Raw genomic sequence first — 19,235 nt, 5'->3', positions numbered from 1 at the left:
AATCCTCCAATATGGATGAGTCTCCTCACCCATTCCCAGGAGTGGTCACTGTCCCGCCTTTGCTCCCAGTGAGATGCTAATGGCAGCTCTTAAACCTCTGCACCAAGTGCTAATTAACACCTTTCCCCTACTGGCACCAGGTCAAAGGCACACCGATCCTGCTTGCCACAATGGGAAACGCCAGTCAAAACTTTAAGGAATGAGTGTCACATGCTTACCTCTTTGTGCTGTTTGGCCAAACAACAAGAATACATGCACTCATCTAAAGAATTCCTGTGATGATGGAAGGTACACTCAAGTTACAGGTTAATACTGAGAGCTGAACTTTTTTAACTAACAGTCGAAGGAGTACCATTTGTCCAAACCTCCTTATGAATGGAGCTTTCTAACTGTGAGGGAAAATTTTTAATTTCTCCCTATTTACTTTCAATACAGAAATATTACTAGTAGGTTCACTCTTAAGGATTTGTTAAGACAAAAAGAATGTTTGGATGTTTATGAGATTATCTTTCAAGGCTTCAAGAACCAAAGTGAAGCTTTCTGATAAAATATCTCTTAGTCCAAAAAAATCACCACTTAGGCATCCACTGGATTTGAGGATTCATTTGACAAACATTTCCAGTGTTCATGTGGTCATTGAAGGGGGACTCAGCTCAGGAAGGAGACTGCTCTAGTTTGCTTTCTATTGCTGTGATAAAACACTGACCAAAAGCAATTTGGGAAGGAAAAGGTTTATTTCATCTTACACTTCCAAGGCATAACTCATCTTGGAGGGAGGTGTAGGAACTCAAAGCAGGATCCTAGAGACAGCAGCTGAAGCTGAGACCTCGGAGGAACGCTGCCTACTGGCTTGCTCAGCTACTTTTCTTACACAGCCCAGGTCTATCTGCCCAGGGATGGCACTGCCCACAGTAGGCTGGGCCCTCATTCGCCAGTTAACAATAAGAAAATGCCTCACAGACATGCCCACAGGCCAATCTGATGGAGGCGAGTCCTCAGCTGAGGCTCCCTCTTCCTGGTCTACTCAGTTTCTGTGACGTTTACAAAAAAGCTAACTAGTGCAAAAGCCATGCCAGAAAGGATGAAGGAAAGTTCCCAGATGAATAAATAGAACTGTGGAAACTTATTTAGAGCTGGGGGTGTAGCTCAGTGTTAGAGTGCTGATCTAGCATACTCAAGACCCCAGTTTGAGCCCCAGCCCTTCAAAACAAAGAGAAAACTCAAAATTTTTTCAAATAAGATTTTAAGAGTTAAAACTGGAAAGCGGGTGGTGAAGGAGCCGTAATACAGGCGTGCTTGGCAGGCGTGCTTGGCTGAGTGACATTAGAGTGAATGAAAATCCTTCCCATCCCAAAATGAGGAGGTTTTGCTGGGCAGTAGAGGTTGGCTTTTATGCAGTACTTATCTGGTATCCCATAGTAACAGGAATTACTTGTGTTCACCCATAGGGTTGGGCTATAATAATCATAGTAGAGATCCATAAAAGTCTTGGGATGTACCTTCCCAGTTTCACTGGTCAATCATCTGGTGGTCCTGTGACCACCCCTAGGAAGGTAGGATCACCTTAAGTTATGCTAAATGGATGGATGGAATATCTAGTGCTTGGTGCAGAGCAACTAGAATGAGACTCTCACCATGGAGACATCTGCATACTGGCCCATGTCCTCCCCCAGGTCTGCCTCTATAGTGGAGAAGAGGGGCAAGAGCACTTCCACCTTAATCCAGGCCTCTCGCTGGCCAAGACAAGTCCCGCTGTACTTGTTCCCCTTCGTGTGGGAACAGACATTGTAGGATCTGCTGCCTTGAGTGTCACTGCTCTAGCCATAGGAAACAAAAATTTTAAGCTCCTAAATTCTCAGATAGATGGAGACATGGGGCATCTGAAGGACTCTATCAGGCAGTTGGAGAGGCTGGTTGACGCCCTAGCTAAAATGGTGCTACAGAACAGAAGAGGGCTGGGCCTACTGTTCTTAAAGGAAGGAAGCTTAGGCATGGCCTTGGGTGAGACTTGCTGTTTTCACATCAATAAATTGGGTGTAATTAGGATAAACCCTAACTCTGGTTAAACGAAACTTTAAAAAAGAGAAGGGGAAAGACAAGCATCCTTCAGTTGTACCAGTTATTCTCCTGGTCCCCATGGCTCACCCTGATAACTGCTGCTGCTGGGCCTCTGGTAATGCTCCTCCTAGCCTTTACGGTGGGCCCATGCCTCTAAATTGTCTAATTGGGAATATAAGGAGGCATCTAAATGCTGTACAATTTTGGCCCTAATAACCCAATACAAGCTGCTAAATCAATACAAATCAACGATTTGACTCATGCTCTAGAACCAATGGGGAATGTGAGTTCCTCCGTTTTGCATAAAGATTCCCTGGCAGGCAGTTCCAGGAGGGGCTTAACCACAGGGTAGTTCCAGGAAGGATTAAGCATAGAAGATACCCCCATAAAAACCAGAAGTATCTCAGTTAATGTTTTATGGCTTTTGTAACCACTTGTCCACCACTTATCTGGCTATTGTAAATTGCTTGCTTGCATTCCCGCAGGAACAAACACGTTATTCTTGTAAAATCTTGTACAAACACCTGGTCCATCAGGATGTGGTTTTTGCCTTTAAAAGCTTTACTTTCCTCTGAGTTGAGGGTATACTCTCTAAATCCCAACCCAGAGAGTGTAGTTGCTGGCAAACTAAATAAAATTTGGATAATTTGGGGGAAAAAAAAAAAAGAAGTCTTGGGATGTGTGGGAAGATGGCTCAGCAGTTTAAGAGCACTGGCTACTCTTGCAGAGGACCTAGGTTTGGTTCCCAGCACCCACATGGCAGCTAATCATCTGTAACTACAGGTCCAGGGGACCTGATGCCCTCTTCTGGCCTCCATGGGCATTGCATGCACATAGTACACACACATAGAGGCAGGCAAAACATTGATACACATAAAGTAAAAATAAATAAATGCATTTTTTAAAGTCTTGGAGGGCAAGCAAGAGATGGCTCAGTGGGTAAAGTGCTTGTCACACAAGCCTGACAACCTGAGTTCAGATCACCAGAATGCACACAAAAACCAGATGCAGCAGCACAGGCCTCTGTAATCCCAGCATACCCCTACCTGAAGATGGGAGATGGAGACAGCAGAGTCCTCAGAAACCCACAGGCCAGCCAGCATGGTTTATGCAGCAGCCAATAAGAAACACTTTCTCAAACAAGGTAGAAGGCAAGGAGCAATGTCTGAGGCTGTCTTTCAGTCTCCACATGTGTTCCATGATATGTTTCCACAAACACGCACATGTGTTCTGTGATGTGCATCTCCACAAAAAGTGCTCATGTGTTCCCTGATGTGTGTTTCCATAAACAGGCATATGTGTTCCATGATGTATGTCTCCACAAACATGCACAGGCATTCTGTGATGTGCATCTCAGAAACACGAATATGTGTTCTGTGGTGTGTATTTCCACAAACACACACGTGTTCCATGATGTGTGTCTCCACAAATACACGCATAATTATTCTTACCAGAAAGAGAAACCAGTTCCTTCAACACCTTGAAAACCAACAGAATAACACATTTTGATTTTCCTTCCAAATCTAACCATTTGAAGAACATGGATAGAAATTGGTCAAAACAAGATTTCCAAAATTAGAATCTAGACTATAGACCAAATCCAGAGAAATGAATACAAAATTACTGTCTAGCACAAGCCACATGCTTCAGATTACAGCACAATGGAGAGAGGCTGAGCAAGATTTAATTAGCTGATGAGCAATGGCTGTGTGATTGCCTTAAGTGGCCCTCACAGGCTGGGTAAGGGTGTAGCGGCTCAATCCTGCTTATTCATGTCTAAGTTGTTTGGGGACTCTGAATCTGTGATGGCTTCAGAAGCCCCTCAAATCCCTGATATTATGTTCAGAAGACTATCTATATATAAATGTTTGCAAAGTTACTTTGATCAGATTTCCAAAGAAATTCAAGACTCTTCCAGAAGCTGAGTTTAGACCTTAGAGCTGTAGGTGTTTGGAAGCTGTCAGAAACAACAGGCAGTAGTACAGATGTATCAGAATTAGAGAAGTCAGGCTTGTAAGCGGGCAAGGAAGCAGCTGAGAAGACTAGTCATAAGTGAGGTCTCACTGGAAGATTTAACGAAGAACAAGACATAGGACAGGTAGACACATTCATCATCGGAAGGATGAGCAGAGACAAAGAAGCTGCAAGATGTGAACGGATGGAGGGACTATAAGAATGACGAGGTGAAAGGAATATTCTAGATCCCGAGAGGAAGAAGAGCTATAAGGAATAGGAGACAATCAACAGAGGCTATCCAACAGAGAGTGTCAAAATACAGAAGGCATATGTCTTTTTTATTTTTATTATGTGTATGAGTATATTGCCTGAATGTAGGTAGGTGCACCCATGTTGTACAATGCCTGTGGAGGTCAGAAGGCGTCTGATTCCCCTGGAACTGGAGTAATGCTCGGTTGTTAGCTGCCGTGTGGGTGTTGGGAAATGAACCTGAGTCCTCTGCAAGAGCAGCCGGTGCTGTTAACCACTGAGCCAGCTCTCCAGACCCCCAAAGAGTTATTTTTAAATTGACTTGCCGGTCAAGAGAGTTTGACTAAGAAAAAAGACGAGGACCATGGGGTAAAAGTAGAAAGCCTTTCATAAATCACCCCTGGTCAGAGCGAACGGGCCTCTCAGTTGTGCCACACTCACATTAACCTCCTCCTGCCTGGCCAGTGGGCCCAGGGGAAGACAGAACATGATGGTAAGATGCTCCAGAAGAGGAACACGCCCTCATCATTCAAATCTGGACCAAAGGATTCCACTGCTATCCAGCCAATGGCAAAAATAGACCAAAGGTTCTGTGAAAGCCTCGTTTGCTTGTAAAAGCCAGGCCATGGCAGAGCCATCTGCACTCCATGGAAATTGCTGCAACCATAGCAGAGCACATAATGGGTATGGAAGAGAAAGGACAGAGAGGTCCAAGGACGGCAGGTATTTTGGGGGAATAAAGATTAAATGAAACCAAAACAGTACCAAAGTATAATGGAATGAAATGTTCCCCGAGTTAGAGGGGAAAACACCAGTGTGCAGATCAAAAGCCTTTGTTTGCTACACAGAAGAAAAGGTGACTCAGATATGTTCAGATAACTTTTTGAACTTAACGGATAAAAGATTCTACCAAAATGTAAGAATAGTAAAAGCTGGGATGGACTCAGACTAGACTTCAAAAGCAAGATTCAAAGACAGTTGAAGGGAAAACGTTATCCAAGATTTCCAGATCCAGCCAAATCTCCATACATGTTTAAAGACAGCTAGTCATTTGGGCCAGTGAGAAGGCCCGGCTGGCAAGGTGCTTGCCCCCAAGCCTGACAGCCTGCATTCAGTCTCCAGTTCCCACATGGGGAATGTGGAGCACTAACTCCTGCAAGTTGTCCTCTGACCTCACATGTGTGCCGTGACACATGAACGCACACACAAATAAAATGTGACAAAAATTTTAAGAAACGTAATTCTCTTGTGTGTTCCTCCAAACAAAAATTTTTAACTGAAAAATAGACCTTGGCTAATCTGAGGAATGAATCAAAAACAAAATAAAATCTTAAGAAGTGTTGGTGTTAGCAGGGGAAACTGATGATGTACACTGTGATAGATTACATTTGTTCATAAGTGTAAATTATAAATGTAGATAAAGTGAAATTTAACTGTCAAATGATTCTTTAAAAAGGGAGGCTTATAGATATTTGGTGAGGGGAATCTACAACCTTCAAATTTAAAAATACCAGAGAGAGAAAAAGGTTTGGAAGCAAAATGGATAAGTAATATAACTATAACTTTAGATATATCTTTATGTATCTATCTGTAGCTATATTACTATAACTTTATTTTTAAAAGTTAAAAAAATCTATTTTAAAAAAGCATAACAAAGAAAAGACCTAAAAACTGAATAAATCAGAAATAAGACCAAATACAGTAGTTGTAAACATAAATCTGAGCCTATTTCTTTGCACTGTCCTGAGTCTAATGATGGTGACCCCTCCCCAGGACTGCTGGGCTTGGGAGGCTCACTGTCCCTATTTGCTCCCTTCACCCACCTACCTAAACTATCTGGTGTTTACAGATTGTTTTTTTCTGCCAAAACCACTTTTGATAATATATAACAACCTTAATATCAAATTAGAATTTTAATCTAAAAAGCATAATTGAGATGTTTTTAGAATCTAAGAAAATAATATGTCAAAGTTACTTAAAGTTACTTAATGTAGCAAGAAAGTGGTCTAATGTACCACTGCATCTGTGATGGGCCAAGTAGATTAAAAAGAAAAAAAAGAACAAAAGAACTATACAATAGGCACATCACATTTGACATGCTACAGGAAATGTACCCACTTGTCTAGTCGATAAACATTCACCTCTTTCTTTCACTGCCCATTCTTATCTTCAGCATCCTGCCTTGCATGCAGCAGGCACACATAAAGTAAATGCTTGTTGACTCACAAGCAGAGTAACCTTGTCAAGGTCTACTAAACCACTTGTGTACACTGATCACAAACTAGAAACAATGCTAACCTCAAAGCAAGTCTTGCATTTAAAAACTGTAAATCAAGATTTTTTTTGGTCTTTTTTGAGACAGGGTCTCCGCATAGCCCCAGCTGGCCTAGAACTCACAATATAGGCCAGGCTGGCCTTGAACTCACAGAAATCTGCCTGCCTCTGCCTCCCAAGTGCTGGGATTAAAGGTGTGCACCAACATAAAACCCTAAAAATGAAAAGCATTACAGGGGCTGGAGAGATGACTCAGTGGTTAAGAACACTGGTTGTTCTTGCAGAAGATCTGGGTTTGAATCCCAGCACCCACATGGCAGCTAACAACTGTCTGTAACTCCAGTCCCAGGGGATCAATGCCTCTGCAGGCATTGCACGACATGGGTGCACTTATCTACATGCAGTCAATACATGCATATACATAAAATTAAATAATAGATGAAAAATTTTTTTTTTAAAGTATTACAATTTAAAATGAAAGTTTTTTTTTAGCTCTAGTGTTGACTCAGAAAGGGGCTCTGGGAACACTGTAGGTCAGTCCTTCTGAATTGGTCAAATAAACCCAGATGAGCAAGAGATTAACTAAAATTCTTTGTAAGACTGAATTTGAAAATCATCCTAAGATAATCTTATGATATAGAAAACGAGTTTGCCTGTTTTTAAAAAGTTCTTCCTGATACTTATAAACATAAGAAGGTCCTGAAGGAGTAAGACAGTGTTACAGGAGGCCTGAGGACAAGATGCAGAGGGAGAGCCTAAACCAAGTCCAGTTGAAGGGACTGAGAAGGCGACAAATGGCAGAGGCTGGCAGAGCGAACTCAGTGTGGATTTAGTCATTAGATCCTGTCCTAGTTTGTTTCTCCATTGCTGTGACAAAATACTGTGACCAAAACCAAGGGTTTATTCAGCTTCTATCTCCCGGGTCACAGTTCATCAGGGAGCCCAAGGTAGGAACTCAGGGCAGGAACCTGGAGGCAGGAGCTGGAGCACAGGCCTGTTTACTGGCTTGCTCCCTGGCTTTCTTATGCAGCACAGGCCCACCTGCCCAGGGGTGGTACCACCCACAGTGGGTTGGGCCCTCCTATATCACTCAGCAATCAAGAAGATGCCCCACAGACATGGCCACAGGCCAGTCCAATGGAAGCAATTCCCCAACTGAGGCTCCTTCAACCCAGGTGTGTTGAGTTGACACTAAAGGCTGAGGAGACACAACTTGAAACTGGGATGCAGTTATTTTAGAACTAACATAAGGAAGCAGAATTAGAAAATGTTAGTGCCAAAAAGAGCTCAAAGATTCTGTGCTTGAATCACTTTGTGCCACAAAAGAAAAAAAAAAATGGATTTCAACAGTGTTAAGAAAATTTGTTATCTGTATGCAGAAGCAAAAAAGTTGGAAGCTTCCTTAAGCCAGATGCAAAAATTAACTCAAAATAGATCAGAAACCAGATTGCAAAAGGTGAAAACATAAAACTCTTAGAACAGAGAGAGTTATGACAGTGGACTTGGTAATAAGCACTGGGGCATGATGCTAAAAACAGCAACAAAAGAAAAATATATAAACTGTGCTACATCAAAATGAAAACTCATATGCATCAAAGGATACAACCAGTAGAGTGAAAAGGCAAACCACAGATTGACAGAAAATATTTGCTAATCAGAGATAAGGGGTTAGTATCTATAATATACAAAGAACTTCAACTAGACCTCAAAAACAAACAAACAACAACAAAAAATAATAAATAAAATAAAATAAAGGGAGACCTGGTGGCACAGGCCTGAAACCCCAGCTGCTTGGAAGGCTGAGGTAAATGATCACAAGTTAGAAGCCTGATTGGGCTACAGAGTGAATTCAAGGCCAACCTGAGCAGCTTAATGAGACCCTGACTCAAAATAAAAAGTTAAAGGGGGACCTTGGAAGATAGCTCAGATGATAAAGTGTTTGCCTTGAAAGCACAAGGACCTGACTTTGATCCCCAGAACCCACATTAAAAAAAAAAAAAAAAAAAGCCAAGCAGTGCTGACACACTCTTATGATCCCAGCACTAGGGGGATGGATGGAGGACATGGATCCCTGGAGTTCACTGGTCAGCCAACTGAACCTACTTGGTGGGTTCCAGGCCAACAAAGAAACCTTGTCTCAAAAAAAAGAAAGTGGACGGTACCTGAGGAATGGCACCCAAGGTGTCATTCTCTGACCTCCATATGCTTGCACAGCCATGCATAGGCACCTGTACACACACAAACACATAAACACACAGACAAAAACAAAGTCAAATGGCAAAAAATGTGAAAACCAGTGGGGGTACATAAGGGTGCAGATAAGGGATGGTGTCAAAATATGATAAAAATATATTGCATAGTGTATGAAACTCACAAAAATTTATTAAATTTTTTTTATAAAGAAAGAAAACTAGAACTTCAACTTAAAGTGGAGGCAGGTATTTCAGAGACAAGGCTTGTACAACAGCCTAGCAAGTATTGTTAATAAGACCCTTTGTTAATATGCCTAATTACCCTCAAATTAGGATGACTATATAATTTATAATCAATACTGCTAATCTTTTGAAAATAAGAGTGTATGCAAAATCAATAAAATAAAAGGAAAGTTAAAAAACTCAATAACTGGAGCCAGAGAGATGGTTAACAGCTCTGACTGCTCTTATAGAAGACCTAGGTTCTGTTCCCAGCACTGAGACATGGTAGCTAACCACCATCCAAAACTCCTGTTCCAAGGGATCTGATGCCCTCTTCTGGCCTCTGGGTGTACTTACATACACAAAGGCAAAACACTCATGCACATAAAATAAATAATTTTTTTAAAAAGTCAACAAAGGGCTGGGTATATAGCTCAGTGGTAGAACACTTGCTTAGAATGTGCAAGGCCCTAGGTTCAATCTCCAAAAACACACACACACACACACACACACCAAATATACCTCCAAAAGTCAATTAAAAAATAAAGGGCTTAGAAATTTCTCATAAAAATGTGTATATTCAATGAATAAGCAGATGAGGAAGTTAGTCAACACTGCTAGTCATTGGGGACGCACGAATAAAAGACAGTGGGATGCTTCACCCACCAAAGGATGGAAAATATCAAAACACAAAATGACAGTGCTGGCCACCACGTGTAGAAACTAGAACCCTGAGCACTGCTGGCGGGACTGAAAAACAATGCAGCTGCTGTGGAAAACAACATGGCAGCTCCTCAAAGCAGCAAAAATAGAATCATCATATGATTTAACAGTTCTTCTGGGTACACACATCAAAGGATTAACAGCAAGGATTTTGATAACTTTTGTTTATACATATTCACAGCAGCGTTAGCACCATAGCTGGAAGGACAGCTCAACTGTCCTTCAAAGGGTGAGTGGAAAAGCAGGATGCAGCACGAACCGTGCAAAATCATCCAGCCCCAAAACAAGGAGATCCTGACTATGCTGATAGGAATGAACACCGCGAGGATGGCACGTTGTGCCACACTGCGCCACAGCAAATGTGCCACACGGTCACAAAGGGACACACACTGCATGATCCCAGGAGCAAGATGCGCCTATAGCCGTCAGATTCAGAAAGGCAAAGAAGGTAGTTGCCAGAGTGGAGAAGCGGAGAGTTAGAGTTTTGATACATGGAGTTCTGCAGACGGAGAACAGCACAGAAATATGACTAGATATTTGTCCACCGAGTTGTGGACTTCATGGTCACAATGGTAAATTAGAATATGAGTATTTCACACAATTTTACACAAAGGATGGGACTCATTTCCTTTCATTCAAATAAAACCAGCTCCTCCTCTGAATTCCTGTTTCTGTGAGTTGCACCGTCTTATTCTAAGCTGTCCATGTTAGACACCTGGCTTCATCCTAGGTATCACCTCTGTCCCCCTCAGCCGCACCAGACCTCAGAGAAGGCATGAAAACATGTTAGGTGTGGCATTGTTCATGTTGTTCTATTACACATTTCCTTGGGTCTCAATTCACCGAGAATCCTGGAATAGAAGGAAAGCAGAACTAACCTGCTCTGATAACGTCCAAGTTCCATTGGGTGGAACATGGAATAAGCCAACGTTTGCAATATGAAAATCTTAATTTCACAGCCTATCTTTAGATGTGGCGCTGACAGTGTGACTCTCTGTGCTGACTATGCACTAGACAGTGAACTCGCGCTTGCACTTAAGCTGAGCCTTGAAGAAATCCAGTGGGCTGGAAAAAAAATGTTTCCCACAATATATACATAGAAATATATGCAGATGTGAGTATATATGTTTAGAATGTAAATCACAGAAACAGTCAACGCTGTCATCATTTCTGAGTAGTGATTCCGAGGGGGAAAAAATAAAGCCCTTTCTTTTATTAACAAAATACTCCACATATACATAAATTAAGACTATAATTTCATCTTCAGTGCTTGGGTTGTAATTAATTGCTCCTATTTTGCAGATTTATGACAGTAGAGCTTGTCATTGAAATGAAAACTGCATCGTGTATATAGCAGGAGCACATCATTTTCCACGGCTGTAGAACACACCACTTCAGCCTCCCGCTGAAGATCAAAATTACCTTGGATGTCATTCTGCATGTGGATTTCTCAAGACAAAGCTTTCAGCTTTCAGGACCACAAACACTGCATGCATTCTGGGTTATTTCAAGTTCAGGATTATGATGAAATGGTTTTAAGTTTGTAACCTACCCGACAAAGCGATGTGTCCTTCAATTCATTAGCCACAAGGTAATGTCTACAGTGCTATTCCCTGGGGTAGTTTGAAGCAGGAAGGTACCTGGGTGCTTGTATTAATCAAAATTAAGAACATATGAGGAAAATGTATGGTGGGTTTGCACCAGAGAACACGTACCATCACAGGCTGCTTTAGTAATTGCTTTTGCAGCATTCTTCTGAATGTCAGGAATTGTGGAGTTTTCTGCAAAGGAGAGTAGTTTTTTAAGGCCTCCTGTCTGCTGCATCAGCACCACTGTCTCCATATCCTCCAGGCAATTGGCTATCACCAAAAGTGCTTCTACATGAAGGTCATTCAACTCCTAATAATGAAACAAGCACAAATGGAAAGCTGTCCTCTTAGTTACTTTACAACAAAATACTGCAGCAACACACTGGACCAAAGTAACTGGAAGGAGAAAGTTTAAGGTTCCCTGGAGTCACTATCGATCCTCGCCAGGAAGGCACCAGCAGGACAGGGAGGCCGGCCTGGCCCATGCACCACAGCAGGAGTGGGAAGTGGGGCTGGGCTACACAATGCCAAGGACCACCCTCAGGTACCCACTTCCTCATCATAGCTCCACCTCCTAAAGGCTCCACTACCTTCCCAAACAGCTGAGGACCAAGCATTCAAACACATGCATCTATGGGGGGAGGGGGCACCTCACCTTCAAACTATAAGCATTTTGTTAAAAAAATAAAACAAACAAAAAAACCTACTCTTCAAATTCACTCTGAGAGGAAGTGGGATCCTCAGATCATAATGTGATTAATTTTGTGTGGACAGAGGGTTTGCTTACCGAAGTCACATCTCCAACCGTTTGCCTCATCTTTTTATTTCTCTTACTCCAAAATATGTCATGGATAAAAAGTAGAGGAAACAGCCAGTGATGACAGTCAATTGAAATTGCTCATGTACTCTACTGAACACAAATCTAAAATCCTCAGGGAAAAAACATAGATTTGGAACAGGGCAGATGGTGAAGGTAAACATGGTTCCTAGAATCTAGCAAGTGGTAGAACAAAGTGGTATGAGCCTGTGACTTTCTTACAGGAAGAGCCACACCAATTCCCACAGCAGTGTAAACCTGTGGTCTTCCTCAGACAGCTGGGAATTGCAGTCCTAAAATGAAAGAGGTGGTCTGCTGTTGTGATGCTCCATTCACATCACCTCTGACGAAGGACTTCATGTCACTGCCGTGAGGGGCCCATACTCATGGAAGTCCCTGGTCCTACCAGGCCTGCTACCTACCATCCCAAAGCAAGTAGATTGGTAGAATTCTGGAATAGTTTTCTGAAGACTCAGTTATAGCAACTGCAAGGTGCTTGTCTTCTACAAGGCTGTAAAAGCTTTGACTCAGTATCTGAAACATGGTCTTATTTCTCCCTTGGTTAGGACTCGCTGGTCCAAGCAGGGCAGTGGAGTGGCCCCTCCCACATTGCACATAATGACACCCTGGCAAGGCTTTGCTTCTTTGTCTGAAACTTAAGACTTCCCTGATCCAGAAATCTTAATTCCAAACATTGCCATCAAGAGACACAACACACGATTCCATTGAACTGGAGGTTAGGACTGCCACCTGCTATTTTGGGCTCCCTGTGCCTCAAATCAACAAGCTAAGAAAAGCATTACTGTGTAAGGGGAAGTTGGACTGCCCGTGCCAAGAATGAGTGTGCTTAGAAAATGAGATCTTTTAGTGTGGCTCTTGGTGTTACCACACTGTGACTGAGGTCAGTGAAGAACAACTGAGTTCCTTCAAAGTCTGTAATGAATAAGCAGGTGCTGTGCTGCATGCCTGTAATCCCAGCACATGAGAGGCAGAGGCAGGAGGATTAGGAATATGTGGCAGGTAGTGGAAAAGAGCAATGGTGAATGGCAGTTGTGACCATGTGACCAGTTATAGATACGAACATGTAATTGCCATGCGTGTTTCTTCTGCATTTTGCTGAGTGCTTGTGTGCATGTCTGTTTGCATATAGATTCATATACTTTAAATATATAACTTAGATTTCCCTGTTTGTCCTCTTATAGCTTGAGATGTTAGTTTTGATTAATTTACATCATAGTATTTAGGTTCTGGAAGGTTAAGCAGAAGAGCAAATATCACCCAAAGACTTTGTACCTATTCTAGGGAAAAGTTTGGTGCCTTTTCTGATGGATGCAGGAGAGTTGTATTGTGTTGGATGCATGGATGACTTTGTCCTTGTTTTTATTTAAAGAGTAAATAGGGCTGGAGAGATGGCTAAGTGGTTAAGCACGCTGACTGCTCTTGTAGAAGACCCAGGTTCCGTTCCCAGCAACCACATGGCCTCTGCCAAGTGTCCATTAACTCCAGTTCCAGGGGATCTGGCACCCTCTTCTGACCTTTGGCAGTATTGCATAACATAGGTGTACCTACATACATGCAAGCAATACACTCATACACATAAAATAAAATAATAATAAATAAAATATTTTTTAAAAAGAGTAAATATGATTTAAAGAGCTATAGATGGCTACCAAATCAACAAAATGTAGACTTACAACGGTTAACTTTTATATACAAACTCGGTCAGAACACAGTGTCAGATACTTAGTCTGACGTTGTTCTTGATATTTGTGGAGAGATGTTTAATTTAGATGTTAATGATAATTAAATTAAGTAGACTTTTGGTAAAGTAAATTATTCTCCATAATGTGGGTGAAACTCCTCTACTTAATTGATGGCCTTAAAAGACTTTTCTGGGAAGAGGAAATTCTGCTGCTAGCTGGTCTTCACACTCACCATGGACCTCAGCGTTGCTCTGTGTCTCTAGGTCTCCAGATTGCTGGCTTGCCCTGCTGATTTTGGACTTGCCACACTGCCACAATTGAGTGAGAAAATACCTAAGGACCTGTTTGTCTGGGTGACCTCTAACTATGTATGCAGGGAGAAGCCCCCAGAGAAGCCATGGACTAGAGAGTAATGTGCCTATCCTCGAAGGGCAGATTAGGTGATTCTTGTTATCTACTGCCTGCCAAGTAGTGCACATTCCTCAGCCCATGTGCAACTCAGCTGCACAAAGCTAAGGCCATCAGAGGTCAGAGCCTATGTTGGATAGCTTCCGTTGTCAACTTGACACACCAGGGAAGAGGGAACCTCAATTGAGGAATTTCCTCTATTGAACTGGCCTGTGCCCATGTCTGTGAGGCATTTTCTTGATTGCTGAGTGATGTGGGAGGGCCCAGCCCACTGTGGGCAATGCCACCCCTGGGCAGGTGGGCCTGTGTGATGTAAGAAAGCAAGTTGAGCACAGGCTAGAGGAACAAGCCAGTAACCAGTGTTCCTCCATGGTCCGTGCTTCAGCTCCTACCCCCAGGTTCTTCCCCTCAATTGCTGCCCTGGCTTCCTTTGATGAAGAACTATACTACAAGATTAACTAAGCCCTTTCCTCGCCAAGTTAGTTTTAGTCAATGCTTTTACCAAAGCAATAGGAAAAAATAGGACAGAACCTGGGACTAATAATTGAGCTACAAATTAAAAGTAGAAAATACCCAAAAGCAGGGAGACCAGAGAGGAAAGGTAAACCCCATGTCTAAAGCTAAAAGTCTTCATCAATCCATGGCTGAATCCAAACTACAGAAGCCCTGGGAGACCCCAGAAGGTCAAGCTGAAAACAACAGCCACTAAAACCTGAGGAGCTGAATAGATCTAGCAGCTGTGCCTCCCTCCCCTCAGGAGAAGCAACATTTACAGCTGTCTACTAGGACAAAAGGGCAGCAGACCTCAGTTCCACAGAATCTGGAAACGCTGGGACCATTGTCCATTGCTCTGAGCCAAAAACTACGAGACATGCAAAAAACCAGGCTTGTGATTCAAATTCAGGAAACACAAGGCCGCCAATAACCCCCCCCCCCCCGCCCACAGAGTCTGATCTTAGATTCTGCAGTCAAAGACTTTAAAGCAGATATTCTAAACATGTTCAAAGATCAACAGAGACATGAAACTTCAAAACTAAAAATTCAAGACTGGAGAGAATAGGATAGATGGTTCAGTCAATAAAGTGCTTGCTGGGAAGCATGAAGCCCTAAGTTCAGATCCCCAGCACCTAAGTAAAATCCCTGGGCATGGTCTCAAGTAACTGCAATCCCAGCCGTGGGGGAGGTAGAGACAGGAGGATCCTGGTGCTCAATGGCCAGCTAGCCTAGCCAATCAGTGAACTCCAAGTTCAGTGAGAGACCATGTCTCCAAAAATAAGGTGGAGAAACAAGTGAGGAAAGCACTCAACATCACCTCTGTCCTACACACACCACCACACACACACACACACACACACACACACAGATACCACCACTACCACCCACAAACATACATTATCACCACACACACACACACACATAAACCATATACACACACAGAGATACCACCACTACCACCCACAAACACACACACACACACAGATATCACTACTACCCACAAACATACATATCACCACACACACACACATATACACCATATACACACACACAGAGATACCACCACTACCACCCACAAACATACATATTACCACACACACACACACACACATATATACCATATACACACACAGAGAGATACCACCACTACCACCCACAAACACACACACACACACACACACACATGCACGCGCGCACACACACACCCCACATGCACATGACTTGAAAAGCACAAAATGAAAAGTAAAAATTCACTAGATGGACTTAACATCAGATTAAAACTCATAAAGGAATGAGAGAACTTGAATATAAATCAAAAGAAATTATTTATTCAAAAAGAAAGTTAAAGAAAAATAAGCATTGACATAGCGAGCTCCAGGCCAGCTGGGGCTACAGGGAGACCCTGTCTCAAAAAAAAATTTGAAAAAAAAGAGAGAGAAAAGAATAAAAAAGAGCAGAGCAGAGCCACAGTGTCTTATAAAATCGCACCAATCAGGGTGACACACAGGTAATTGAGTCTGGAAGGGAAAGAAGGAACACAAAAATCTGAATAAATGACTGAACTTGCCATATTTGCTGGAAAACATTAACTTAGAGATTTAAATGTTCACAGATCCTGGGCAGGGCACAAAAATTAAGCAATTTCTATGAAGAGGAGAAATGCAGAAAAACAAAGATGAGAAAAATCTCAAAAGCAGCCAAAGAAGAGAAACACATTACAATCAAGGAAATAATGTTGAATTAATGGTTAAACTGTCATCAGAAATAATAGCATTGAGAAGAAATACCAAAATGCTGAAACAGAAAAAAGTGATAAACTAGAAACTTCGTATTAATCAAAAACTAAAAGTGAAAATACATTTTCAGATAAATTTACAACCTGAGATAATCCAGGCTAGGGGTGTAGCTCGGGAAGTGGGTGTTTGCCTAGGTTCCTCCCTAGTATCACAAGAAACCAAACAACAAAATCTGAACGAACAAAAACTGAGGTGGGGGCTGGAGAGATGGCTCAGCTGTTAAGAACACTGGCTGCTCTTGCAGAGGACCTGGGTTGAGTTCCCAGCACCCACATGAAGGCTAATAACCACCAGTAACTCTGGTTCCAGGATATCCGACGCCCTCTGCTGGCCTCTTCTTGGATTGCATGCATGGATATATTTACATACATTCAGGCAAAACACTCATACACATAAAGTTGAAATAAATTTTTGAAAAACCCTGAGGTAATTATGTTAGCACATCTGTACTATAAGAAATACCAAATCTGGGGCTGGAAAGATGGCTCAGTGGTTAAGAGCACTGGCTGCTCTTGCAGAGGACCCAGGTTTGATTCCCAGCACCCATATGTAACTCCAGTTCCAGGGGAATCTGATGTCCTCTTCTGACCTACGTGGGCATTGCATGATAGGGGTATACTTACATAAATGCAGGTGATACACCATACACATAAAATAAAAATAATAATTTTTAAAGAACACCAAATCAAAGCTTTAAGGTTGAAAAGTAAAGAAAAATGACTTAGTTAACAATTCAGATTTCTAGGCAGAAATGATCATCGGAAATGGTAAATTTGCGAGTAGATACAAAAAGCTAAAATGAGTGACTAAATTCTATATGCACAGAGTATAAATTTTCCTTTCTTCATTTCTTTAAAATCTTTATAATATAGGAGTGTTTAAGACAAAAGATAATTATGTTGAATTGTTAGGCTTATAATGTGTATAGATGTAAAATATATAGCAGCAGTCTTTAGAATGGGAAATTAAGTAAAAATATATTGTTACATGGTTCCAATATTTTGCTTCAAGTAATTTGATACAACTCTAAGTAGACTGGGATAAGGTTGAGTTGCATAATGCAATCATTAGAGCAATCCTGAGTGCAAAGAGAAACAGCATGTAAGCCAAGGAGAGGGGGAAATGTAACACTAAAAATTAAGAACACAGGGATGAAACAATAGCCCAGACAAAAAGGAATGAATGCCATGGCTAACTATAACCAAATCAATAAGTCATATGAGAACTTACTGGAAACCCTAATTCAAAAGGCAATTTGGTAGAAAATGACATTAAAATTGTGTGTTCCATTCCATAGACATGATATAGTTCTCTATGTAAGTCTTCCTTAAAACTGTTTTGCATATTTTGGTGAATAGATTTTGCACAAATTTTGATCATTTAATTCTTTGTAGTTATACATTAAGCACATATTGTAGGACGTAAGGACATCAGTAAGGTGATTGCATGAGGACCAACTTCAGATCCTCAGCACCATGGGCTTGTACTTTCTACACGGGAGGCCGAGACAGGGGGATCACTGGGGCCAACCAGTCTAGCCAAATCGGTGAGCTCCAGGTTCAGTGAGACACACTATTTCAAAAAATAAAGTGGAGAGTGATTGAGGAAGACACCTGATGTCGACTTCTGGCCTCCACACACATAGATACACATACATGCATACAGATCTGCACACACATAGGAGCATGTAAACATACATACACATCCAAAATACTGTAACTGGAATTGTATTTATTTTCCTTTTTATTGTTCATCATCAACATATAGGAAAATTATTTCTGTGAACGAATTTTATCCCATGACCTTGATAAAACTACTTAACAGTTCAAGTTGAATTTCCTATTCTCTTTGGATTGTCTGTCTACACAGCATTGTAATCTATGACAATTCAGTTTTATTTCTTTCAAGTTTAGCAGTTTCTGGAAAATGTTTTATTTTTCATTTTATTTTATATGTATGAGTGTATTGCCTGCATGTGATACCTGCATGGGTGTAAGTGCACCCGTGTCCTGAAATGCCTGTGGGGGTCAGAAATGGGCATTGGATTCTCCTGGGACTGGAGTTACGGACAGTTGTTAGCCACCATGTGGGTGCTGGGAATTGAACCCAGGTCCCCTACAAGAGCAGTCAGTGCTCTGAGCCATCTGTCCCATCTGGTAGCTTCTTAAACCTTCTTTTGGTCTCAGCCTCATTACCCTGGTGAGGAGCCGAGGACAACGGGGGAAGAGAAAAGAGCGACCCTCTGCCTTGTGTCCCAGTCTGGGTAGAGAAGGGGGAGGGACTTTATATTTCACTGTGTATATTTGAGAATTATTTGAAATTTTGCAACTTAAATACATGTATTAATTCTGAAAAAAATCCATCTTATGTATTTGCTGGTTCTGTGACTTTAGGCAATTTATTTAGCCTGTCAACGTCTTGTTCTCATCTGTAAAATGGGATTAATGATACAATTATATATGATATGAAATATAAATTATGTGTATAATTATATCATTATATGTGATAATTATATATAGTATACATTATACACAGCATATAGAGATGGATATATACATTACACACCATACCTAATTATCATGTATAATTATGGAAGCACATATACTATGCCTATATCATGGTAAGAAGACAGGAAACACCACTGTGGTGCAGAAAGGCAAGGCTGTGTTCATCTCTGTGGCTAATCACTTTCTACCTGCGGGCCATAGGACAAACCAACCTTTCTAATTTTCAGATTCCATTTGAAAAAAAAA

The 19,235-nt window shown here is 41.6% G+C and overlaps 1 protein-coding gene across 1 annotated transcript in view; it reads right to left on the bottom strand.

The window, feature by feature from the left end:
• Armc3 (armadillo repeat containing 3) overlaps nucleotides 1-19,235 on the bottom strand; it is a 119,955-nt gene that overhangs the window by 61,604 nt on the left and 39,116 nt on the right. Inside the window, exon 10 of the mRNA XM_008831769.2 lies at nucleotides 11,390-11,573. Within this exon, the coding sequence (XP_008829991.1) occupies nucleotides 11,390-11,573 (184 nt within the window). The remainder of the gene's footprint in view (nucleotides 1-11,389; nucleotides 11,574-19,235) is intronic.

Source organism: Nannospalax galili, unplaced genomic scaffold (assembly GCF_000622305.1).
Source record: "Nannospalax galili isolate Female #2095 unplaced genomic scaffold, S.galili_v1.0 scaffold14, whole genome shotgun sequence".
In the NCBI taxonomy this organism is placed as follows: Eukaryota; Metazoa; Chordata; class Mammalia; order Rodentia; family Spalacidae; genus Nannospalax; species Nannospalax galili.
This window is presented reverse-complemented; position numbering and strand designations above follow the sequence as displayed.